Source organism: Acinonyx jubatus, chromosome A2 (assembly GCF_027475565.1).
Source record: "Acinonyx jubatus isolate Ajub_Pintada_27869175 chromosome A2, VMU_Ajub_asm_v1.0, whole genome shotgun sequence".
Taxonomy (NCBI): Eukaryota; Metazoa; Chordata; class Mammalia; order Carnivora; family Felidae; genus Acinonyx; species Acinonyx jubatus.
The window spans coordinates 85,373,237-85,398,298 of NC_069383.1; the positions used below are offsets into that span (position 1 = coordinate 85,373,237).

The 25,062-nt window shown below is 42.9% G+C and overlaps 1 protein-coding gene and 1 long non-coding RNA gene across 15 annotated transcripts in view; one reads left to right on the forward strand and one right to left on the reverse strand.

Annotated features, from left to right (window-relative positions):
* MAGI2 (membrane associated guanylate kinase, WW and PDZ domain containing 2) overlaps positions 1-10,407 on the forward strand; it is a 1,320,050-nt gene extending 1,309,643 nt beyond the window's left edge. For 10 of the 14 annotated variants that reach the window (XM_053218549.1, XM_053218550.1, XM_053218551.1 and 7 more), the window contains one exon: positions 7,449-10,407. In XM_053218549.1, coding sequence (XP_053074524.1) covers positions 7,449-8,122 — 674 coding nt within the window. In that variant the 3' untranslated portion in view covers positions 8,123-10,407. The remainder of the gene's footprint in view (positions 1-7,448) is intronic. The other 4 variants (XM_053218555.1, XM_053218561.1, XM_053218562.1 and 1 more) reach the window with 2 other exon arrangements.
* On the reverse strand, positions 1,062-17,065 carry LOC128314807 (uncharacterized). Its single transcript, XR_008296886.1, has 4 exons — positions 16,585-17,065; positions 11,426-11,573; positions 5,798-5,951; positions 1,062-2,377 (listed from the first exon to the last, which is right to left on the reverse strand). It is a non-coding gene; the product is annotated as an uncharacterized LOC128314807 (long non-coding RNA).
* Positions 17,066-25,062: the final 7,997 nt, after the last annotated feature.

Below are 25,062 nucleotides of genomic sequence, written 5' to 3' on the forward strand. Positions count from 1 at the left end.
CACATCAGTATCCTTTAACCCAGCCAACTGTAGGTTGCAATAGGAAAGGTTTTCATAAGAAGAAGGAACACTTACCAAATCCATGGATCTCTTTGCAAAATGATTTTATTCATTTGAGCAGTAAAAGTATGTCTCAAACTAACCCAGTGTTTTCCAATATCTAGTGGAAGTATTTTCCATTCAGTTCAGGTCAAAGTGTGACACTGTGAGGGTCTTTTTTGAAGTATGTAGTATTATCCCTGCTCTTAAGAAATCTCATTTCATTATCTTCCAATTCTAGCTCATATTTCCAGCATTTCCACAAATCAACACCTTAACTATGGTGCCCACCCTTCTGTGTCCAAGGTTCAAACACAAATGGCATTTCAGAGTCTCCATTTGGAAGAATGATGGATTTGCCTCTGACAGACTCACTTGAGATAGAAGTTTCTCTGCTAGTGCCCCAGAAGAAGAGATGAGCCCCATTTCACAATCAAAATAGAGGATAGCAAAGGAGTCTAGTGACAGTGTTTCAGCTGAGTTTGCAGACTACCACCCAACTGAGAAAGTTATTCAACAACCTGCTCCATTCCTGACCATCTAGGTAGCCTGGAACAAGTTATTTCACCTCTTTGTGCCTCAGTTTCCTCATCTGTAAAACATACAAGTTTGCATGTGGGTAAATATATTAGAAGAGTGATGTATCTAGGAAGCACCTCACTCAATGTTCCCTGTTGCTGTTATAAGTCATACAATAGTGGTAATACTATTGTTACTTTCCTGAACACTAATCCAAAAGGCAGCCATTAGCTCTGCATACCTGCCCTGTGTTGGGAGGAGGAGAGAAGTGTGGGAACCAATCAGCCCAAAGCTGGAAACACTAGGGCTATTAGGTGAGATGTGGGGCAGGAAACAAGCCCTCCTTCCTCTGCAGCAATCCCTGGCTCCTTTCTATGGTGTCTCCCTCACCCTTCTGCACAGGGTAACATTAACTCTTCTTTGATTTCCTTACATTTCCTTCTCCTGCACAATTTTTTTTTTTTCTGGAGATAAGAACCACCTAGGAAAACCAGTACTGCAGATACTTATTTTTTTAATGTTTATTTCTGAGACAGAGACAGAGCATGAGTGGGGGAGGGGCAGAGAGAGAGGGAGACACAGAATCAGAAGCAGGCTCCAGGCTCTGAGCTGTCAGCACAGAGCCCAACATGGGGCTCGAACTCACAAACCGTGAGATCATGACCTGAGCCGAAGTCAGCCCCTCAACTGACTGAGCCACCCAGGCACCCCTGCAGATACTTATTTATGGCAATAAGTAGTCTCTTCCTAGTGGGTCACTTCTCTGGTTACCGTCACTTGAGTTATATTCCATAAAAGAAACAAGCTGTTGAAACACAGTAGATGAGGTTTTTTTGTTTGCTTGTTTTTTTAATCTCAGGCACATGAAGTGCAATACAACATTTTATTTGTCAATATTGCTGGGTTCCTACAAGATAAAGTCAAGAGATCACACATCTTTTAACTCAAAGATAACAGTATGTGTATGAGTGTGTGTATGATTTATGTACATATATACTAATAATATGTAATTACATATTAGTCTATTTTCTTAAGTATTTATTTATTAGAGTGAGAGAGAAAGTGTGGGGGAGGGGCAGAGAGAAAGAGAAAGAAAGAAAGAGAGAATCCAAAGCCCACACGGGGCTCGATCTCATGAAGCACAAAATCAGAACCTGAGCCAAAATCAAGAGTCAGTCTGCTTAACCAACTGAGTCACACAGGCACCCCTAATCAGTCTATTTTCTACGAGAGATCCAAAGTGACTGGAACCAACAATAAGAAGGGGAAGAAACTTAATCCTAACTTAGGATGGGGACCTGCATCTGCCCCCCAATAGAGTGTGAGCTATTGAGGGTCCGTCTTGCCTGTGGTTCATCTGAACATTCATTGGCATAGTGAGTAATGACTCCCCAGAGATAAAGCTCCTTTAAGCAACATCATCATGGCTGAGAAGATTCACAAGGCAAAGAATATCTGTTAAAAGTCAGGAGAACTAAACTACCTGTTCTCCATCCAGAGCTTCTCTATGTCTCTTTAGTTTAGAACTAAACTGAGATAGAGCTTCTCTATCTCTCTCCATCCCAGGGACCACTGATGAAAGCCAAGAACTCTTCCCAGTGCCCTTTCTGTGGCTGCCATCCTCCCTTTGCACTCCTGCCCCAAACTTACTGATTTCCCTTCCCACTTCAAATACACACTAGCAATTCACCACCATCCTCCCCCTCTGAAAATTGATAAAAGTCATAGACACAAACCTTTTTTTGCTGATTATCCTCTAAATGAAGATCTTCTCTGAAGTATTTGCTGAAGTAGGCATCTGGTTTTAAGTCTTCCATTTCTGTGTGTGGAACAGATTGATTTGTTCATCAAATATTCACTGAGCATTTATCACTGTGTCAAACACTAGTAATTCCCACTGTGATAAACAAGACCAAGGTGGCCATTGCCCTCGTGAAGATTTGCCACCTAGTAGTTGAAACTGATATTAATCAAATAAGCAGGCAGATATATAATTACAAATTATAATTACTATTAGGAAATAAAAGCAAGATGCTCTTGAGGACAGCACAATATCTACCTTGGATTGGGTCCTCTATTTAAGTGACCTAAAGAATAAAAAAGAACTCACCATGTGAATAGTTGGGGGGAGAACCTTCTGGGCAGAAGAATCAGTAATGATATCCCAGAATAGAGAAGGCGCTTGGTGCATTTAGGAACTGAACGAAGGCCAGTGTGGGTGGAGAATAGAAAATAAATGGGGATGAAGCTGAGGAGTCTGACAGGGGCCAGATCATGCAGGCTTTTATGGGTTATGATATTAATTTTGCATTTTCATCTAACAGCATTGAGAATCCACTGAAGGTTTAAGCAAAGGAATGACATGGTCTACTTTGTGTCGCAAAGAGATTCTTGTGGGTGCTGTATGGAGAATAATTAGTAGTAGGCGAGACTAGAAGTAAAGAGAAGAGTGGATTACGGGAGTAGCCCTGTGAGAAACAGTGGCTTGGAACGTACATCCTTGGTTATGGGAACTAGGTTAGTTGTCTTGAGCTCTGAGCTCAGGAGAGGGTGTGTATCCTACACTTCTCTCGTCTGAACAGCACTGAAATTCATTTCTGAATTCTCTGTCTTCAACAGTATTGCCAAGGGTTTATGAAAGAGGTCCACACTACAGTGTTTTTTTTTTTAAGTTCTTGTTAATGTTTATTTATTTTTGAGAGACAGAGTGTGAATGGGGGAGGGGCAGAGAGAAAGGGAGACACAGAATCCAAAACAGGCTCGAGGGTCTGAGCTGTCAGCACAGAGACTGATGCAGGGCTGGAACCCACGAACCATGAAATCATGACCTGAGCCAAAGTCAGGCACTTAACCGACTGAGCTACCCAGGCACGCCCATGGCTGTTTTTAACTGTGTTTATCTTGGGCAGCCCACACTGGTTGCAGTCCTTCTAGGAAGTGCCCTAAATCTTGACCTCAGGTGGTGAGAGTCCAAGTATACTTGAAGATAAGACCGATAAGACTTGTGGGTGGATTGTATTTGTGAGGTGAGGGAGAGAAAGGAATCAAGCATGACTCCAGGGGATAGTTGTGCCACTCACCAAGATGGGGAAATGAGGAAAGAGTGCAGAATAGGCTTGGGGAGAAAAGATTTCCACTTTTGACCTGTTAAATGAAGACGCCAGTGAATGATCCGAGTGGAGACAGCAAATAGACAGGTGGACACACCAGCCCAGAGCTCGTAGCATAGAGCTCAGCAGAAACATTCAGGGGTATTGCTGTTGCATAAAAGCCACATGAATAGAGGAGAATAGCTAGGAGACACTAAAAAGAAAGAAAATGACCTAAGACCAACCCCTGAGAAATGCCAACATTTAGAGGTCAAGTAAAAGAAGAGGAAATTGAGAAGGAACTGCCAAAGAGAGAGTCTAAACAATAGGAGAACAGAGTGTCATGGGAGCCCAGAGTTGGCTTTGTTTCTGGCAGTGAAATGTGGTGAGATAAAGCATTAAGATGAATACAGAGAGATAGCCTCTGGATTTGCCAATAGAAAGATCACTGGTGACCTGGACAAGAGCAGGTAGAGGAAGTCAAGTTGGAATAAGAGGCTTTTTCCTTTCTGATTTCAGCCCATTGGGCTGGGAACACTGTTTGGACAATGGGGCTGCAGAAACCCCCGCAGGCCCACATGGCTGATTTTGTCTTCCTAGGATGCATCTCTGTTATTTCCAGTTCTGGTTAGAACATCTCAGACAGGAAGAATGTGGGCAGCTCATCTTCCTGGGCACCGACTCAGCAAATGAACACAATCACATGCTTTAGGCGGTGGCCGGGTTGGAGAAAAAAAAAGAAGGGGGAAGGAGCCAGGAGGAAAATAAGGTTTGAAGGAAGCAGAACAAAATATTGTTGTTTCTTCTGGTTATTGTGTATCAAGATTTCATGAAAACTGGAGTTTGAAATGTTAGAGTAGGACTCTTCCTGACCACCAGGGTTCCTGTCACCCGGATGAGGCCGGTGAAAGGGCAAGGTGGGGGAGGGGCTGTCTGCTGCCCTTGGCGCTTATACACAGCTTTGCAGGCTCCTGCCTCGTGCAGACACCTCATGGCTAGTATTCAGATGGAGAATTCTTGTCCAGAAAAATGAAAACTATTAAGCCACTTATACAAATGTCCATCCTTTAAGTCATTTTATGTTAAGATCTAGTTCATTTTAATTTCTCACTAATACTCGCAGTCAGTAGTAGCTTGGGATATTTTAGCATGTAGTTTCTCCCACTAAGAATTTAATGATCTATAAACAAACACTTGAGAAATCTTTTTATCATAAGAGGTATTCTTTTGTGCTTTGTATTTTGAATGATTTCACCTTCTAGTTTATTATCACAAGTAAGATGTTCAGAAATAAATGCTAAGTATTCTGTTCAGTGAGGGGGTCTAGTCCCTGTTGGTCAGCAGTGGCCATTGAGCATGTCCATTTCACATGCTTTGATCCTATTTGCAAGGCAAGATGTTAGGAAAATTTTCTCAGTAAGTGCAAAAGAGGAAAGAAACCCAACATTTTACTCTTGGCTGACCCATTTTGTCATCTTGGTCAAATTGCTTAACCTCTCTCTGCTCCAATTCCTCCTTCAGGAAATGCTGTGAATAATATCAGCCTCCCTGTATCTCACAGTAATTCAAGGCCAGCTAATTGACTCTGCCACAATGATGGAATTGGCCCAGGTGGGGGTGGGAGGAATGTTGGAGAAAGATATTAAAAGTGAACTATCATTATCACGGTCCAAGCTAGAGATTACCATTGCACAACGACACTCTAGGCCTTTTGGAAACCACTTTTAACTCTTTCAGGCAATATCTTCCTGTATGATGGAATTGCCATGGACTATCATTTGCTCTGACGGTTTCATTTTCAAACGCTACCCCAGCCAGAATCAGAACATACTCCAATTTTCAATGAAAACATTTGCATTTGAGGATTTTAGAATATTCCTCGAGGTAGCCAAGTCTACCCGGGGTAGAGCAACACAGCACATGGGAATCACAGCATATGGGAATGGCTGATTTACTGGCACTTACTCAAAACCTCACCTGCTAGTATGCTAGTTAATGCGGCCCAGTTTGTAAGTGGGCCACAACTGGGACATCTAAGAAAAATCTGACTCAACTATGTGTATAAAATCGTTATAGTCCTCCCATTGCAAAGTGATTTTCCCTTTGAAAGTGCAAGTCTCATCTCTGTGAGGTAAACATTTCATCCTTACCTTATAAAGGGAGAAAATGAGGCTCAGAGAGATCAAGTAGTTGATCTCAAACCCCATCTTGGTAAATGCCAGAGACAGGATTAGATTCCAGGTTTTCCCATGCTTTTCCAGGACTTTTTACTTTTTACTCATGTGAACATGATAATGGATATGTCTATGAAAAGAAGGAAGAGAATATTATGCCTTAAAATACTCCATTCAAATTTCACATCAAAGGAGAAACTTTTTATAACTGACTTGATATTGTACAGGTGACCAGAATTTCTGGAACTATCAACCCCACTGCCTTTATCTTCTCCTTATCTCTTTATAAATCAGCATCAAAGGTACCAGATAAGAATTCTCAAATTTTAAACAAAGTAGACCCTTGACATTCACAGATTAAGTCTGAATAAGAACCTCTAATTGTCTGTGACACATAATGTTCCAGTGGTGGGAATCTGACCCACAGGCACTGAGGCTGGTTGGTATGTGGGACAGAATCTCTGGGGCTAGTGAAGAGCCTCTCCTGCCACCCAGCATTCAGATTTCAATGTGGTCTCCTTGTTCCCACTCATGACGGTGTACCTGTTCTGTGGAGAAAACTTACGCCCTAGAAAGTCCAAAATCTGAGGACTTCCAAAGGTTTGGGGGACATACTCCTAACAAATATCCAAGGATCACTGTATTGGATTTTCCTGCTTTAATTTTGCTTTAGTGGCCAGAAACTTTAGTGCTCATAGTAGTAACTAACTCATCCCAGATTCCTAACACATCTGTCCTCCTACTTGGCCTCTGACCTTTAAAACAAAAAATCGTTTCTCATTTTTATCATTCTATTTTGTATGTGTGTTGATATAAATGTCTCAAGCCTCAAAGTAGGGAGATCTTAAACCCCAAATAAATGTTGAAACTAGGCTTCCTAGAAAGAAAGAATTTCTCTAAATCTGGCCCTGCTATAATGTCAGGATTACTCAAAAGAATTAAGGACTGTGATTTCCAAAAGACAACAGTAAATTTTTTTTTGATGAATTTATCCAAATTCCAAGAGCATCTGGTGGTAGCTAATTATGCTTTGAGTGACACCTAACGGTTGAAAGTCACTGTCCCAACTTCTTCCAGAGGATTCAGACCAGTGTTTCTCAAAGCTTGGTTCTCGGACCATCTTCAGAATCATCCGGTGCCTGTTAAAAATGCAGAGAAATTCCTGGGCCCCAAGCTACGGAATTCTCTGGGACTAGCCACCTGGGAATCTGTATTTTTCACAACTACCCCAGGTGATTCAGATGTGTAACTCAAGTTTGAGAACCACTGATACTCTAGTTGCCAAGCCTATATCCACACGGGGCTGTCAGACCTGAAGGCACCCCAGGAAGCTAGAAGGGGCCAAGGCGGAGGGACGGATCAGGCCCGACCTTAGTTAGCAATGACCTCCTTGATCCATCAATGAGGGAAGGAGGTGGGGTAGATGAGTCAGGGAACACAGAACCCCCGGGGATACGGCCGGCTGCCCCGTTGGCAGTGAGGGTGGGAGCGGCGGTGGCTTGGGACCTTGAAAGCAGTCGCCCCTGGCCGCCTGCTCTCGTCCCTAAGGTAGAGAGAGAGAGAGGTCGCGGGAGCGTGGAAAGGCTGCGAGGCGCGCCTCCTAACGCCTGTGCTTCCTGTCCCACAGACGAACCCAACTGCTGGAGTTCTCCCGCTGCCGCCTCCCCAGGTCTGCCGGAAGTAGGCGTCTCCCTCGAAGACGTCCTCTCTCCATTCTCTCCATCACATCCAGCCCCACCCTCCGACCCTTCCCACCAGATAGGCCCAGACCCAACTTGGGATATCAAAAGGGAACACGACGTTAGGAAACCAAAGGAGCTTTCAGCCGGCGGCCAGAAGAAGCAGCGCCTCGGGGAGCAGAGGGAGCGCTCGGCCAGCCCGCAGAGGGCCGCTCGGCCGAGGCTCGAGGAGGCGCCAGGCGGCCAGGGGCGGCCCGAGGCCGGCAGGCCCTCCTCGGAGGCCAGGGCGCCCGGGCCCGCGGCGGCGGACGCGGCAGACGCGGCGCGGGCCGGCGGGAAGGAGGGGCCCCGTGCCGCGGTGGGCCCCGAGCTCGGCCGGCGCGAAGGCCCCGGGGCTGCGCCCGCGTTCGCGGGCCCGGGCCGTGGCGGTGGCGCGGCGCGCCTGGGCGCGCGGGAGGCCGAGGGCAGGGCGGGCGCGCGCGCGGGGCCCCGGCAAGGCGCGCGGCCCCCGGGGGGCGCCCCCGCGCGCAAAGCCGCCGTCGCGCCGGGGCCTTGGAAAGTGCCCGGCTCCGACAAGCTGCCAGGCGTCCTGAAGCCCGGCGCCTCGGCTGCGGGCAGATGAGCCGCGCGGCAGCAGCCCGCCGCCCCGCCTCGACGCCTGCAGGCCGTTCTTCTTAGGTTCCGTCTCACGGCGTTTTAATTTATTTTCACTGTCACACGCATAGATTCACGAGGCACCAAGGCCTGGGAGCATCGACGTGAAGTCCCACGTGTCCAACGAGCATGGGCCGTACAGCGTCCACGCGCAGACCTAAACTGATCCTAAAGCCCCTGGTTCCATTTTGGGGGCTTTGGCAGCTATGGAAGAACCAAAATAACGTGAAGAACATCACAGAGAGACAGTGCAGTGTAGCTTTAGTAAAAAGAAAAAAAGAAAAAAAAATTACCCCCACTGCATGAAGGATTTGGATGCCATCCAAACTTTATATCAAGAAACTGGACAAGTTAAGAGCAATCACAAACTGGAATATCGCCTTAAAAATCAAACTGCACGGAGCAAGCTGAAACTGAGACAAGATTATATCTTTTAATTGATCTAAAGAGTTGTAAATAAATTGTTCTCGACATATCTAGACAGGGGTTAAAAGGTTTCTTTGAAACATTCAGAACTGTTCGCCCATGACCTGTTTCCATGGCTCACTCGTGGCATCCATCACCGGTATTAGCTGCAACGTTCCCTGCGTACTGCAGGACGAGTTAGAAATCTAGTGAATTCATTGGTGTGATGCCATTTTTACTGCCATTTCTGTGATCAAATCATATTTCTGTACATTTTCAGTGGTAGGAAAAAAAAGGTTTGAAAATTGTATCTTAGGGAACAGATTGCCATAAGTCTGAATTTTGCAGTTTAGATCATAGATCTTAATTGGTTTTCATCTAAAATACGCATTTTATAATTGAAGGACCACAATTTGTTTAATCAAGATTGGCAACGCTGCAGTTCCTTTATGAAAAGGCTTTCCTATTGTCTCAGGCTAGCAGAGATAGTAGCTTCTTTGACAGCAGTGTTATTTTTCACTTATTTTATTGTCTTTTTAATCCTCTTTCCATTGCTTCATTTTCACTTTGATAGAGCAGAGACAAAGTTTCTCCTGTATTTCTCAGATTATAATGAATCCCTGATATTAAAAAATCATTATGACCAATTTATTTTCATCAAAGAATGTGAACCTTTTAGCATTCTTTTCTGCTTATTGTTCTTTAGTCTTTCTCCTTTTATTTTCATTTGGTTTGCTTTCTTGTCTTTGTATTCTTTGTCATTTTTTAATTTCTTTAGCAACCTCTAGGTGTTTCCTTTTATCTTCATCAATCTATGGTTGATTCCCTAGTAAAATTCTTTCTTCCCTGCCGTTTTAATATTTCTTTGTAAAATGTTACCCTCAGTTAATTATCCATTGGTACTGATTTGTAGCTACACATATTAAAAAGGCAAAATGTTTCTGAGGACAGTTTCTCTTTAATTTGTCCTGAATGAATGAGGCTGCATCTTTCCCATATTCTGCCCCTTACAGGAGTTCAAATGCAAATAAGCCTCACCTCCCTGCACTTGTAGTCAAATAAGTAAAACGGGAGATCAGGTCCATCACAGGGGGTCACACATAATAGCCTCCTTCAGCTGACTCTTTCCCTCTCTGTAAATTGCAGTAACCTGAGCACTAGCCATTTAATTTCCATCAGGCATAGGAGTAGTTTCGTTGTTTGACAAGAAGAGAATATGGTTGAAAGCCTCAAGTGAAGAATCTTGCAGCTTGTAAAAGCAATTTCCAAAAATGGAATCCATTCAACATAAACAAAAGCACAAACACATGTAGCAGTTTACAATACTTTGGGTTTAATCTCAATTAGTCTTTCTCCCCTGGACTAGAAATCCAGTATAGTTTGCCATTAATTTATTGAATCTGGTTTTGGACAATGCTTCTGTAGTGTAGCTGCACGTCCCAGTACTGTATCCTCTGACCTTTATTTTTCATGTGTTACAAAAGGATAAAAAAAAGTTGAGATTACGCTTGCATAAATTCTAATTTGCACAGTTCACAGCTACTACTCGTGCAGTAATTGCTTTATGCGGCTGTAATCCATAACCTGTGAAGACAGCACATCATCTAAATCCCATTCCAAATAATATATCTGTGTAGTGTTAGCTGTGAATTTACCCTGTACAGCTGTATCTCTATAAATATAATTCCATGTATTAATAGTCACAGAAAGACTGTAAGTGAGCAACTATTTTTATGAAACGCACCACTATGGATAAATTAACTTTTACAGAAATCTTGTTTACTGTATGATATTCTAAAACACTGTCAAATAAAATATATATCCAAAAATCTTTTCTTTTTCCAACTATGTAGGCTGTGTGTTAATTTGAAGTCAGTAATTACTGGGGGTTAATTTTTTTTAAACTGCAGTTTTCATAGATTTTTTTAGAGTGTAATTTTAATGCCCCCAAACAGGACTCCTTTTTCAAACCTGAACCTAAATGTAGTGGAATTATACAGAAAAAAAAAAAGAAAAGAAAAGAAAAAACTGTTGACTTTATTTGCCCAAGTAAATGGAGAGTTTCCTCAAAGACTCTCTAGTTGGTACTTGTCTGTCAGCTAACTACACCATCTGTGAACTGGCACTATGTTTCTGTTGCTTGCTACACTGATTGATACTGAGCCCTTTTTTTTTCAAAAAGGATGTCAGGTATCAATCAACAATATATCCCATCACATGTTTTCCTTTTAATTCTGAAATTTTTTCATGTAAAATCCAGAGAAGTTTATGTAGAAGTCAACATTTAGTGAACAGTAGTGTAGAAGTCCAGATGCCCTCTGCAGTTTATTGCAGAGCATACGCTAGGGAGAGACGTCTACGGAGTTATGGGAGGACTGCAAGGCGGCCACCACAGAGATCACAATCCAGAGAAGCAGTTAGCAATCCCAATCCTGTTGGGACCTCCCAGTGATGTCACTAGGAGGCCTAAAACTCCCAAACTGACTGCTTTTACTTCACTGTTAATTTTTTAAAAATTAAACATGTGTCACTTTTAGAAAAGGGAAGAAGCTGACACCAAGTGTGAAATCAAGCACAAAAGTTAAGGCATTTGTAATAAATATGTGTCATTCATAAAATGAACGAATCTAAGAAGGCAAGCACAAGCTGAAAAAGCAAAAGACATCTAAAACAATGTAGTTAACAAAACAGGTTGCACGTATTAATGATGCACAGCTAATTACTATTTTAAAAGAAAAAAATACAAAAGTCATTAGAAGTAATTAGGACATTGGAAAGATTAGAAATCAGAGACCAAAGGGATTAGGACAGGGACAGAGCAGGACGACATTGAGAGGCAAGGCACCAGGCCTGGACAAGGCCTTACCATGAATCAAATGGCTCCAAGGTCAGGCAGGAAATATGAAAAAATGAAGAGAGCCAGGTGGGGACTGGGCCAATGGACAAACGTGTCCCTCCTCTAAAGCTGTCACTTTTGTCAGGTCTAAGTCCACCGTAGAATAGCCTTTTGGTTTCTTAAGGAAAGAAAAAAAAATCAGCTATTTATTTACAATTTTGTGGTTTTTATAGTTTGACAAGTTTAATGCACATTTTTAAGAAACACTGAACCAGAAGACAAAACACTACCACAACAAGCCATCTGCAGACCCAGTCTGGCCCACAGCCCACCAATTTGCAGCCTCTTTCTTGGAAGAACGGCCAGACTTTCAACAGAGAACCCCTCGCTTGCTTTTATCAGGGTCTGATTCACCGTCCAAGCAGTGGATCATACAGACCCCAGGGATGGAAAAGCGTATGGCTCGTAAGTCCGTACGTGCCTGGAATAGCTTCAAATGTGTATTCAAAGCGTGAGGCCCTCCGCCAGAAACCTGATAGCTGCTCTTGCACTGGAGGTGGATTTGCTGTGAAGAAACTAGAGCTTGCAAGAGCCCTGAAGCCATTTGAAATTTTCTATTCTTTCTTGATGAGTTTGCCCCAAACCATGTAAGCTGGGGGCTATCCAAAGGTGAATCTGCCCTACCCTAGTGATATTACTCTTTTTCAGGTCAAACTCATGGCAAAATCAAATGACCTAATTGCAGAAGAATTTGGACTTAACAAAGATTCTTTTTCAGACAACCACAGTGCCAGACAGGATGCCTGTAAAATCACAAGAGTGCTTTCTGAGGCTAAGAATAGTAAGGGTCCTAAGTCTAATGATGAGTTCTGCATTGTGTCTAGTTCATTTGGGGCACCAATTAAATGTGTAAAGATTATGGTTATGATTATTGGTGGTAAAAGCTGGGTGGAAAGCATTTGAGTATAAACAACGGAGCAACATCGCAGAATTAAGCCAACCCCTTGCTGGGCATTTGGTGGCATATTTCACCTAAACAGCTCAGTTATCAGGGATTTCATAAAAACTTAAGTGTGTCCTGCCACTCAGGGGAGGGGAACTGGAGACCACACATGGGCATCATCTGTGTTTTCTAATAACTTGGTGGGATCTTTGCTTCTGATGAAACTGCCTCTCCAAGAGTGATTTCATTTGGAAAAACCTGGCAATCTTGTGATGCAACAAAGTGACCTTTGACTTTCTTTCTTCAGTGGAAGGTAAATTTACTAAAACCCTAACAAGGTGTATCTGTGTGAAGGGAAATTGAACCCCCTCTGTGGTTTCATCCCAGGTCAACTGCCTTCACATGGAGAAGCACACATTCCTGGGATACAAAGAGACTTTTTAGGGGGTACGTAGGCAGGGACAGCTTAAATGAAATAAATTTTCAGATATTCAACTTCTATTTTTATGCATTTCAAACCTGAGGATGGCCAGTTCCCCATTGCCACCTGCCCAGTGCAAGGACCCTTTGAATTAGAGAAGCAGGATGAGCCTGTCATCTGACCTGCCTTTCACTCTGGTACATTACCTAGGGGTGTAGAAACAGAGACAATTGGAGAAAGCAGCCCTCCTGAAGAAGAATCAAGAGATCAAAGTAGAGAGCCTCGGTAAGAAATATTCAAGTGGGCAATGGCTTCCTTCATCCAGAAGCCCTGGTAGGGTTCCTATCTAAAACTTAGCACTCAAAAAAAAACCAAAAACAAAAACAAACTTAGCACTCACATTTATTTGAATTTTAAAATAAAGTCGGACTTTTTCTGATTAAACGTGTGATGGCTATTTGTCTGGCTTGACCACAATGACTGGCTTTGCCCCTTGGATTATGTGGCAGGTATTTTCCATAAATTAATGAGTTGAATATGCAAATGCAAGGTTTAAATAAACATCTATGACGCATGCAAACAAGAGAACATACAGCCTTTGCAATAATTTGTGAAAAAATGTGGCTGTTAACTTTAAAATGAAATGGGATGTAGAATTTTATAAAATTATTTCAGGAGCTACATGTGCTAAAAGGGGCCCTCCTTAAGACAAACCTACTTAACTCCGTTTCACAAAAGTTTATAAATAGCGTGGAGTGTCTACTGTATATAAAACACTACCGGTGAACAGAACACAGCCTCTATTCTCATGTTGCCTGTCATCTAGTTAGGAGACCAAGACTATTAACACAAGACGAAATGGGTGTGTGACATGGGAATGCTGGATCCAGTAGGATGTGGGAATAGTAGGAGGCAGAACTCATCCTGGATACGTGGCACTTTAGTTGGGTTTGAGGGTGGATAGGATTTCAAGAGGCAGATGCGGTGGAAGGGAGAGATCAACATGAGCAAAGTCAGAGTTAAGAAACTTTGAGATACGTTAGAGAAACCATGAACTGTTTATTTTGACCAAGACTGTGGTGTGTGTGTGTGTGTGTGTGTGTGTGTGTGTGTGTGTGTTTGAGAGAGAGAGAGAGAAACAGAGAGAGGAAGGGAGGAAGGGAAGAGATTAAACAGAGGTAGGTTCAAGCAGATAACAAATGCCATTAGGAACAGTGGGGAATTATTAAAGGTTTCTGGGCAGAGAAAAGATAAAACCAGCACCTGGCTATGGAAGGAGGTCCTGGCAGTCCTGTCCAGGGTGAAGCAGAGATGAGGGACACTGGCAGGCACTAATATCAGGTGAGAGATAAGAAGCCCTGAGCACCCAGAAAGGAGGGGAGAGATAGGGCTCTAGAGGAGGGAGAACAAACAGACCTCAGAATTATTGGATACAAAGTCAGGGACAGTCACAGGCTCCAAGCCTGAGTGAAAAAGAAAATGAGAGGAGGACTAGATCTAGAAGGGACATCATTACATTTTTTTGATATGTAAACTGTGAGGGGCTCTCAGGTCACCCAGATGGAAATACTCACCCAGCCAATAATCATAGACCAAAAAGATGGACATGCTCCAAAGAGAATAAAGTTCAGATGAGAGACTGAGACTAGGATAAACATTTGGGGACCAACTCTGGGGAGTCCCTTGCTGGGACTGATTCCCAGAGATTCTGATGTAATTGGCTAGGATGGGACCATTTGGGAGGGAAAACGTTCTATGCATTATAAATACAGCCACATAACTGTCAGATGCAAAGAATGCCTTGTTACAGAAAGCAAGGATTCTGGAAAGATTTGACTTCTGTCTAAAGTCCAGGAGCCACTGGGAAAGATATGAATCAATCTATGCTTCCAGTCCTTAACAAGAGAATGAAAGTGAGCTGCAAGCCGTTCAGCTGCACAGAACATGGAGAAAATCACAGAAGAGATACTTCAAAACCAATAGTCCTGAATGCCACACTTTTCACATGTGAAAGATTAGCAGGGGTCATAGAACTCAGCGGCATACTTCCAATTACTTCTGTGTTATCTCTTATTAATAGGAATCCCTGGATTCTTGCTTCTTGATCTGGATTAGCAACTCTGAGATGCCCTTAGCTGTAACTCAAAGCAGGCTAATGTGGGCAAAGGAGCAGCTACAAGACAAAGAAGATAGGTAGATAGATAGGTAGATAATATAGATAGATACACTCACACATGTACACACACATACAGACTTGCATATGAACACAGGCATACACAGACATATACCCAGGACCTCCAATTTCAATATTTTTATTGTGACAAAATAACTTATACACCCCAAAATACATAAAAACCTATTAATAGCTTACTCAATTTTAAAGCAGGCACATGCTTAATCATCTCAAGGCTGAGAAAGAGTCAGGGACTCTGACTTGAGCCTGGCATACAGTAAATATTTACTAAACATACACTTTTTTACTCGTGTTATTATTAATTGAGGGATATGTAAACATTTTCAGTGGTGTTCTGGGATTCTCATTCAATAGTTATTAGGTGTTAGCCATGTGCCAGGCACAGTGCAGAGGTCTGAGACTAACCAGGAACTAGGCAGGCACTACCCACCCCACAGAAAGCTTACAGTGTTTTAACCACCAGGAAGCTAAGCGTTTCACATGCAAAGTGTGAGGGGCTCTCAGGTCACCCAGAAGCAAATATTCCTCCAGCCAATAATCATAGACTAAAGATGGAGATACTCCATCAGACTGGCTTGATGTTACTTGAGCACCACTCTGGATAAAGGCTAGTTTCATGTAATAAGAGCTACAAAGGAGCAGGGAAGGGGCCAGAGGCAGGTCCAGTGGGGGGCAGGGGTGGGAGGTGTGCTGGTTGAGAGGGGTGGCCTGGAAAATGGCTGCTGAGCTAAGAGTGTGAGTGGGCTCAGGTGTCAGATGGGAACAGTGGTGGCAGGAGCTGCACAGAGGAGTCTGAGTCTCAGGGAACAAGGTGACCAACTTGTCCCAGTTTGCCAAGGACGGTCCTGGTTTTCATTTTTTTTAAGTTTGTTTATTTATTTTGAGAGAGAGTGTGCGTGCATGTGTGTGTGAGCAGGGGAGGGGCAGAGAGAGAGAATGGGAGAGAGAGAATCCCAAGCAGGCTCCACACTGTCAGCACAGAGCCCTATGAGGGGCTTGAACCCATGACCCGTGAAATCATGACCTGAGCCGAAATAGAGTCGGCCACTTAACTGACTGAGCCACCCAGGCACCTATGGTCCTGGTTTTAAAACTGTGAGTCAGTATCCAAGCAAACCCCTCAAGCCCAGCAAGCCAGGATGGAAGGTCATGTGGCCAGGGCTGACAAATCTGAGGGTCCTACAGGAGCCAGTCACATGAAGTACTGGGGAGGACGAGAACCAGCCAACAGGAGGCCAGAGAGCCATGGAATCCAGAACTCCCAGGGCCTAATAGGCCTTAGAGCCTCCATTCCAAAGGCAGCAGGAGGCTACTTTTGGGTTTTCACTGGGCAGAACAACCTGTTCCTGTACATAACATGCTGGTCTGGAGTGGAGACCACCCTGTGCTCCTTACTTCCTGCTCTCTCCCTTGACCTTTAATTCTCTGTCCCTTCCTTTCTATCCTCTGCAGGAGGTGTCACCCCCCACCCCCACCCCCAGGCTGCTGACACTGAGCTCAGTCTTCTGGAACTTCTGTCTCAGGCAGATGATGCCAGCCTTTCTCGGAGGACTCAGGAGTGCTTGCCGGTGCATTTGCAAATCTGCCAAGAACTTTCCTGTATGATCAGTATACAGACTCACAACTCTTACCTTATAGGTCCTCCATTGTTTCCTCCATCATCAAAGTGTGGACTGAAGATTCAGCTCATGTTTCTATAATTAATCCTCATGATGCCTAACATACAATAGGCACTCAGAATAGTTGCTGAAAATTGGATATATTTTTTAAAAATTGGCCTCATCTCTAAATCCAATATAGTTTATCTTGAATAAGAACGGCTGTCAACATAGTAACTGGCCCTGACTAGTCAGAGTGGACAGTTTGCAATTTTTCTCACATTTTTTTGCTGCTGTTTCTACAAAATACTGATAGAATGGCTTGATGATGTTATTTGAGCACCACTTGGGATAAAGGCTAGCCTCTTCAACTCACCCAAGTGATGTATTCAAAATAAGTTGATGTAACTATTTCCCTTTGACTTTCTCTTGCTCATGTTCAGGCCCAGACTCGTCCCAAAGCCAGCAGGGCTTGAGCAGGACCTGGCTGTAGCTGTTATTTCCGGAAAGTCAGGTCAGGGCCAGAGCAACAATGATATGGCAGGCCTTCTTGTTCCAGCCATCCTTGCTCAAAATGCAGGGAGGGACTTTCCACTAATATCCTTGGCTAAACTCTAGCACAATGTGTCCAGCTGGTCAGTGTTCTTTAGATGAACTTGGCCTCCTCACTGTAAATGTTTGCTGGAAGCATGCAAAAGGCCCTTGTGGATTTTGGCCTTGTACTGGTCCAGACTCCCTCTGCCTCTCTGCTCCAATTCTAGCTCTTCACAATCACACACACACACACACACACACACACACACACACACACACACACAAACCACCACCACCACCACCACCACCAATCCCATTTGACTACCTACCAAGGCTCCTGTTATTCATGTCAAGCAACCTTTGAGTGACTGCACTTTCAGCTGAGCTGGTCCAGCCAACCTTGGCCCTTCAGCCTACACCAGGGCCCTGATACTCACCCACTGGCCCCTTGTTTAAGAGACTCTACCTGAGATCCCTATACGACCCCTCAGGATTAAAGACCCTCTTGGTCTACTCTCCACTAACCTTTCCTCCAGAAGGTGGTCGTCCACAACCATCCCAAACCTTATTTTTGCTCTCCGATTTTAATATGAGCCAACAAATATAAAAACCAAGACTTTTTTTGTTTTGTTTTGTTTTCCTTAACCATTGCTATTTTCAAGGAGCTAATGGTATGAGGGCTTGGTAGTGTTTTAAAGTAGAGTTAGGTAGGGATCTCTTAAAACATGAAGCAGTCATCTGGAACACACACACACATATACCAAGGAAGGGTGGGGACAGCTGGGGGTGATTTTGTTCTGAATTAGTTGGCCAAGATGTTTTCAAACAGAAGCAGTGAATTGTGTGAACCACTTCCAGATGACCAGCTGCTGTCCAAAAAGGCACCTGTCACACAGGTAACAAGTCAGGAGTTGCTGACTGAAGAAGTAGATTTTCTTTACTTAGTGATTTGGAGATCCATGTTCCTTTTATTCTATGGTTCCACCATCCCCTAAAGCCTCGCTTCTGAAAAGTAGTCTGAGCATCAGCAGCACTGCCTTCTCTAGGGGCCTGTTAGAAATGCAAGATCTCAGGCCCTGCTATAGATCTACTCTACTAGCCCTGCATTTTCAGCAGATCCCCAGGTGTGGGTGAATCATGTACACAGAAGTTTGAGAAGCCCTTCTCTGGAACTTCAGAGCCCTCTGCACCAGAAAGCAAAAAGGGAAAGAGGGCATGGAGTGAATACAGCCTGTCCTTTGCTTAAAGTCTCAGCCTACAAATGACAAGTCACTCCAAATCCCATTCCATTGGTGAGACCTAGTCACATGGCCACAGCTGGACACAAGGGAAATATAGTTCCTGACTGGGCAGCTATCTGGCAGCTACCACTCCACATCATGGAATGGGAAAGATAGATATTGGTGGACAAACAGACATCTCTGATGCTCATACCTCTTCAATGAGCAGGTGGCCAAAGGGGAAACACTACTTTGACAGCAGACACCGGGGCCTACATGAGGCCACGTACCACATGTATAGGCAGAGGAGAAGCAAACAGGTCTCTATTAAGGGAGAACTCATGATGGTGGGAGTTTCAAAAGTGAATATGTAGGCCCTCACAAGTGCAGAAGTCACAATGAAGGGACTGCAAAGAGGAGCAGTAACAAATAATGAGGAAATTAGCATTTAGTTAGCATGAGCTGTGTGCCCAGCACTTTTGCATATATTGTCCAGTTTTATCCTTACAGTAACATTGTATGTTCATAATCTCCCCACTTCTACAAAACTGCTCTTGTTAAGGCCACACTATCTTTAAAACAAAATATGGGTTGGTAGAGGGTGGGGAGGTAAGGAGGGGATGAGCTACTTGGGTGATGGATACCAAGGAGGGCACTGGGTGTTGAACCCAACTAATGAATCACTGAATTCTACTCCTGAAACCAATATTGCACTGTATGTTAACTAAAGTTTAAATTAAAAAAAAAGAAAAAGGAAGAAAAAAAAGGCACACTATCTCATTCCAAGACATATTGTAAAGGTAGGCAGCATGTCTCAACTTTGGCACAATTAATATTTTGGACTGGATAATTTTTTGTGGTGGGAGGTTGTCCTGTGCATTGTAGGATGCTTAGGAACATCCCTGACCTCTCCCCACCAATTATGACAAACAAAATTGTTTCCAGACACTGTCAAATACCCTGGGGCATGGTGGGACAGCCGGCAGGAACAAAACTGTCCCCACTTGAGAACCGCTGAGCTACAATAATCAAAACAGTAAGGTATTGGCAAATGACAGACAAATAGATGAATGAAACAGACTAGAGAGTCCAACAATACATCCACACATATACAATCAATTAATTTTCAGCAAAGGCTCAATGGCAATTTAAAGGAGGCAGAATAGTCTTTTCAACAGTCACATGCAAAAAAAATACTGTACTTTAAAGCATACCTCACACTGTATACAGAATTTAACTCAAAATGGATCATAGATCTAACTGTAAAATCTAAAAATTTAAAAGACATTTTAAAAATAGAAAAAAAAAGTCACAGATTGGTAGAAAATAGTTGTAAAACAAAAATTTCATAAAGGAGTTGTATACTGAATATATGTTTTTTAAAGTTTTTTTTTTTTAAGTTTATTTGAGAGAGAGAGTGTGCATGGGAGGGGCAGAGAGAGGGAGAAAGAGTGAATCCCAAGCAGGTTCTGCACTGTCAGCTCGAGGAACCCAATGTGGGGCTTGAATCCATGAACCTGTGAGATCATGACCTGAGCCGAAATCAAGTCAGATGCTCAACTGAATGAGTCTCCCAGGTGTCCCAATTTATTATTTTTTTTATTATTGGATTTTCAGATTTTAAAAAATGTTTCTTTCTTTCTTTCTTTCTTTCTTTCTTTCTTTCTTTCTTTCTTTCGAGAGAGAGAGAAGGTGAGTGGGGAGTGCGAGGGAGAGAGAATCCCAAGAAGGCTTCTCCTTGTCAGTGCAGAGTCCAACGAGGGACTCAATCTCACAAATTGTAAGATCATGACCGGAGCCAAAATCAAGAGTTGGACACTTAACCAACTGAGCCACCCAGGCACCTCTATACTGAATATATATATTTTTTTAAGTCTGAAAATCCAGGGGTGCCTGGGTGGCTCAGTTGGTTGAGCATCCAACTCTTGATTTTGACTCTGGTCATGATCTCATGGTTGTGAGATCAAGCCCCACGTTGGGCTCTGCACTGACAGCAAGAAGCCTGCTTAGGATTCTCTCTCTCCCTCTCTCTGACCCTACCCCTGCTCGTGCTCTCTCTCTCTCAAAATAAATAAATAAATATATTTTTTTAAATGGATCATAGATCTAAATGTAAAATCTAAAACTTTGATACTTTAAAAAACAGAAAAATAAAGAGTCACAGACTGATCAAAAATATTAGTAAAACAAAAATTTCATAAAGGAGTTATATACTGAATATATATTTTTAAAAGCATGAAAATCCAGTAGTAAAAAATAAATAATTCAATTTATAAAAGGCACATAATATTTGTAGACACTTCACAAAAGAAGATATACAGAAGGCAAATAATCATATAAAAATATGTGCAACATTATTAATCACTAGGGAAATGCAAATTATAACCTCAAAGAAATATCACTGCACACCTACTAAAATGACCAAAATTTTAAAATTGACATGCATTAATAGTGAGAATGCAAAATGATACAACATTCTGCAAAACAGTTTGGTAGTTTCTCATACAGTTAAAATACATTTGCCATATGACCCTGAAATCCCCCTCCAAGTCACCTACCCAAGTGAAATGAAACCTATGTTCACATAAAAGTCTGTATGTGAATTTTTATAGTGACTTTATTCCTGTCTTCCAAATAAAACCAAAACTGGAAAACAACTCAACACCCTTCAACTTGTGAATGGATAAGCATATGGTGGTGAAATCCACACACTGGAATACTACTCAGCAATCAGCAATAAAGGCCAAACTACTGTTACACACAGCAACGTCTGACACATGCTGCCAGGTCGACAAATCCAGGCTCAAAAGGCTACCTAATGTATGGTTCCATGTTTATGACTCTGGGGACAGAAAACTAAAGGGCCAAAAAAGAGGACAGTGGTGGTCAGAGGCTATGGGTGGGGGAGGTGTTGACCCCAAAGGGGACTTTTGGGTAGCGAAACTGACTGTGGTGACAGTTCCATGACTCCGTGCATTTGTCAAAATGCACAGGACTATACACTAAAATGGGTGCATTCACTGATGTGAATTGTACCTCAAACAATTATATAGGAGTAAGATTTCTACTCAGACCTTTTATTTATTTATTTTTAAATGTTTTTATTTATTTTTGAGAGAGAGCGAGAGAGACAGTGCACATGAGTTGGGAAGGGGCAGACAGAGAGGGGGACAGAGGATCCAAAGAGGTCTCTAGGCCAACGTGAGGTTCAAACTCACAAACCGTCAAATCACAACCTGAGCCAAAGTAAGATATTTAACCAACTGAGCCACCCAGGCACCCCTGTACTTAGACTTTCAGAAAAAAAAATTAATCACCTAAGAACTTGAACAAAATGCTATGATTACAAGAAAATCCAATCCAATCCTGTCATTCCTGCTGAAACTTGGCACTCACCATCCCCTCACACACCTGACTTTATTTCCTTCTACTCTTCTCTTCTCTTCACAGGAACCACACTGGTTTCCTTGCTCTTCCTGAAACATTATCATTTTCTTTTGTTTGAATGCTTTTTCTTCTGATATCTGCATGGCTTCCTCCCTCACTTCCCTCATGGCCCTTGTGCAATGTCACTTTATCACAGAGATCTTTCCTGATCTCTCTCTCTCTCTGTCTCTCTCAATATTCCCTCTCCCCCTTACTCTGCTCTATTTTTTCTCCTTAACACTTCTCATGCATTTATTTTTATTTATTTTCTGTTTGCATGCCCAAGAATGTAAATTTCATCTTTGTCTGCTTTTATCGCTTCAGTCTCCTAAGACAGATCCTGAAACACGGTGTTTCTAAACTCTGGTTGAATGAATGCATAAAGGGATGAATGGGTGCAGGGATGGAAAGAGGGACAGAGGGAGCCAGGGAGTGAGAAAGGAAGAGAGAGAGGAAGGAATGGGTGGAATGGGTGGTGGATTGGTTGGATATTGATTGATTAGATGCTCTCTCTTAGAGAATTTGAATACAAAACATGAAATGAGAGTGAGCAACCACTGTAACAGTAAAAACAGACACAAGAGGAACTGATTTACCGAAAAGATGAAACGCTAAATCAGAAGCCACAGCTACTTGCTTTTCTGAAGTACTGGTGAGTCACCAGAATAGCTGCATATGATAATAGCATGCATATGATAAACAAATATATCACAGTCTGAAACCGCAGTCTCCTTCACCTGAGTCTCCTCTTCTCTGTCTTCTTTACTTCCTTGAGTATCCCTACAACAAACCCCCTTAGACTAAGACACCCTGCATGTGTCACTCACTCCAAGATCCTAACTGGGGCACCTGGGTGGCTCAGTCGGTTAAGCATCCAACTCTTGGTTTCGGCTCAAGTCATAATCTCATAGTTCATGAGTTCAAACCCCACAGAGTGCTATGCACTGACAGTGCAGAGCCTACTTAGGATTCTCTCTCTCTCCCTCTTTCTGCCCCTCCCCCACTCACACTGTCTCTGTCTCTCTCAAAATAAATAAATGAAGTTGAAAAAGAAAAAAAAAAGATCCTAACCACCCACCACTCATCCCACACTCTTTGTGGTAGATTAAGGCATCCATGGTTTTCCCTTCTAGAAAAAGGGTGCCCTATGCAGGTCTCCATGGGTAGGAGTCAGAAGAGTAAAGACACTCTTCTGCCGGCCTCAAAGCAGTGTGACAACAGAATTCTGTGCCCCGAGGACACCTCGACAGCAGCCCCTACACTGGAACAACTTGTCTCATCATGCCCTTTAACCTTGCTTTGATTGGACTTCCTTTATCCTCCAAACTTTTATCCCCACCTCATTCTGACATTGCTTTGTCTTATCCTCTTCCCTGAAGCCCTTCCACTAGAGCCCCCTGAAAATCAGCAGCAAAATCTCCATAGCCATCACTTCTTCTCTGAACTTTACTGAATCATTGTGCTACCACTGGAACCTGACTTCTCCTTCAGATAGTGTTTCCCCTGGAGCCTCTCCAGTGGTAGCTGTTTTCTCTCCCATGTCTCTTGTTCTATGAGAATCTCTTTCCTGCATCTCATTGCCACTCTCAGCCCCTTCTCCATCCTCCTCCCTAAAATGCCTAGCCTTGAATCTCTTGTCATCTGACTCAACCATAGGGATCATCTCTTCTTTTTTCCAAAATACACATTCATTGCTATAAATTTCCCTCTAAATACTGCTTTTGCAGTACCACATAAGTTTTGAATTATATTTTCTTTTTCACTTACTTCAAAATATTTTTAAAAGTTCCTCTTGTGGCATCATCTTTGATCCATGTGTTATATAGAAGTGTGTTGTTTAACCTCCAAATATTTTGAGATTTTCCAGATATCCTTCTGCTATTGATTTCTAGCTCAATTCCATGTGGTCTGAAAATATGCTTTGTAAGATTTTTATTCTTTTGGATTTGTTAAGGTACGTTTTTGTGGTCCAGACTATGTTCTGTCTTGGTTAAGTTTTCCATGTAAGTGTGTAAAGAATGAGTATTCTGCTATAACTAGATGGAGTATTCTATCAATGTTAATTAGATACAGTTGGTTGATGGTGGTGTTCAGTTCAACTATGTCCTTAGTAATTTTCTTCTTGCTGGATCTGACCTCACTTAAATTCCATGGCCATTCACCATACTCCCTCCATTGCACCTTGCGCCTCTCTGTTTCTGTGCATTCCCTTACCTAAACCACAACCCTGGCTTAATCCAGCTCTCTGCATATACCTTTCCTGTCTCTACACATGCCGACTATGGTTGGAGAAAAACACCCACTCCTACTGACTGGTCTCTCTTAAAATTCATGACCTATAACCTCAAGTGGGCCTAGTATGTTGCTAAGCCAAAAGACAAACATTCCTTGGTCCATTCTCAGGGATGGACCTATTTCCATTCCACTCTCATGAATGGCTGTTTCATACCTTCTCATTTCTCCTCAAATCACTAACACCTCCCCCCTAACCCTTACCCTCTGCAGATGGCCTCACTTCCTAGTTCACTGAGAAAGTAGAAATTCCCATTACCATATTTACACTTGTATTTGTGCCCATACACTCTATCTCCAGGCCTTTTATCATGAATTGCTTGTCTGTGCCAGTAGCAAATGCCAACCCCTTCACTTATATACTAGATCCTTCTTACTTACTCAATGGTCCAGCAACTCTCCTGCATCATCCATTTGTCCCTCTCTTTGATCCCCTTCATCAGCACATAGGCTGTTTCTTCTTAAAATAGCAGACATTTTACTCCTTGGAGCCCTGCATTTGATTTATCCTCTAGGATAGATGCTGTTCACCAAGATAGCCACGTGACTCCTTCTCCTTCCCAGGCCCTTACGTACATGATACTTCCCAGGGACACCTTCTATAGCCACCTGTCTAAAATTGCAAATCCCTGTGGTGGACATAGCTTAGGGTGACTTCCAATGAGCCATGCCCTTGTAGAATCCCACTCCTAGTGGCTGAGGGCAGAACCTGTTACTTGCTTCTAACAAATAAAATGTAGCAAAGGTAAGGAGGTGTCACTTCCTTGACTATGTTATGTTATATGGCAAAGTGTTGGGCCCCATATTTATGTTACATTACATAAGACTCCATCCTAGCAGACTAGAGCAGGACCACTTCCTTACTGGCCTGAAGAAGTAAATTGCCATATTGTGAGAGGTCTGCTAGAACTAAGAGACCTTGAGGATCTGAGGGCACCTCCAGTGGACAGCCATCAAAAAGCCAAGGTGGGGTGCCAGTTGGTTAAGCATCCGACTTCAGCTCAGGTTATGATCTCACAATTCATGGGTTCAAGCCCCG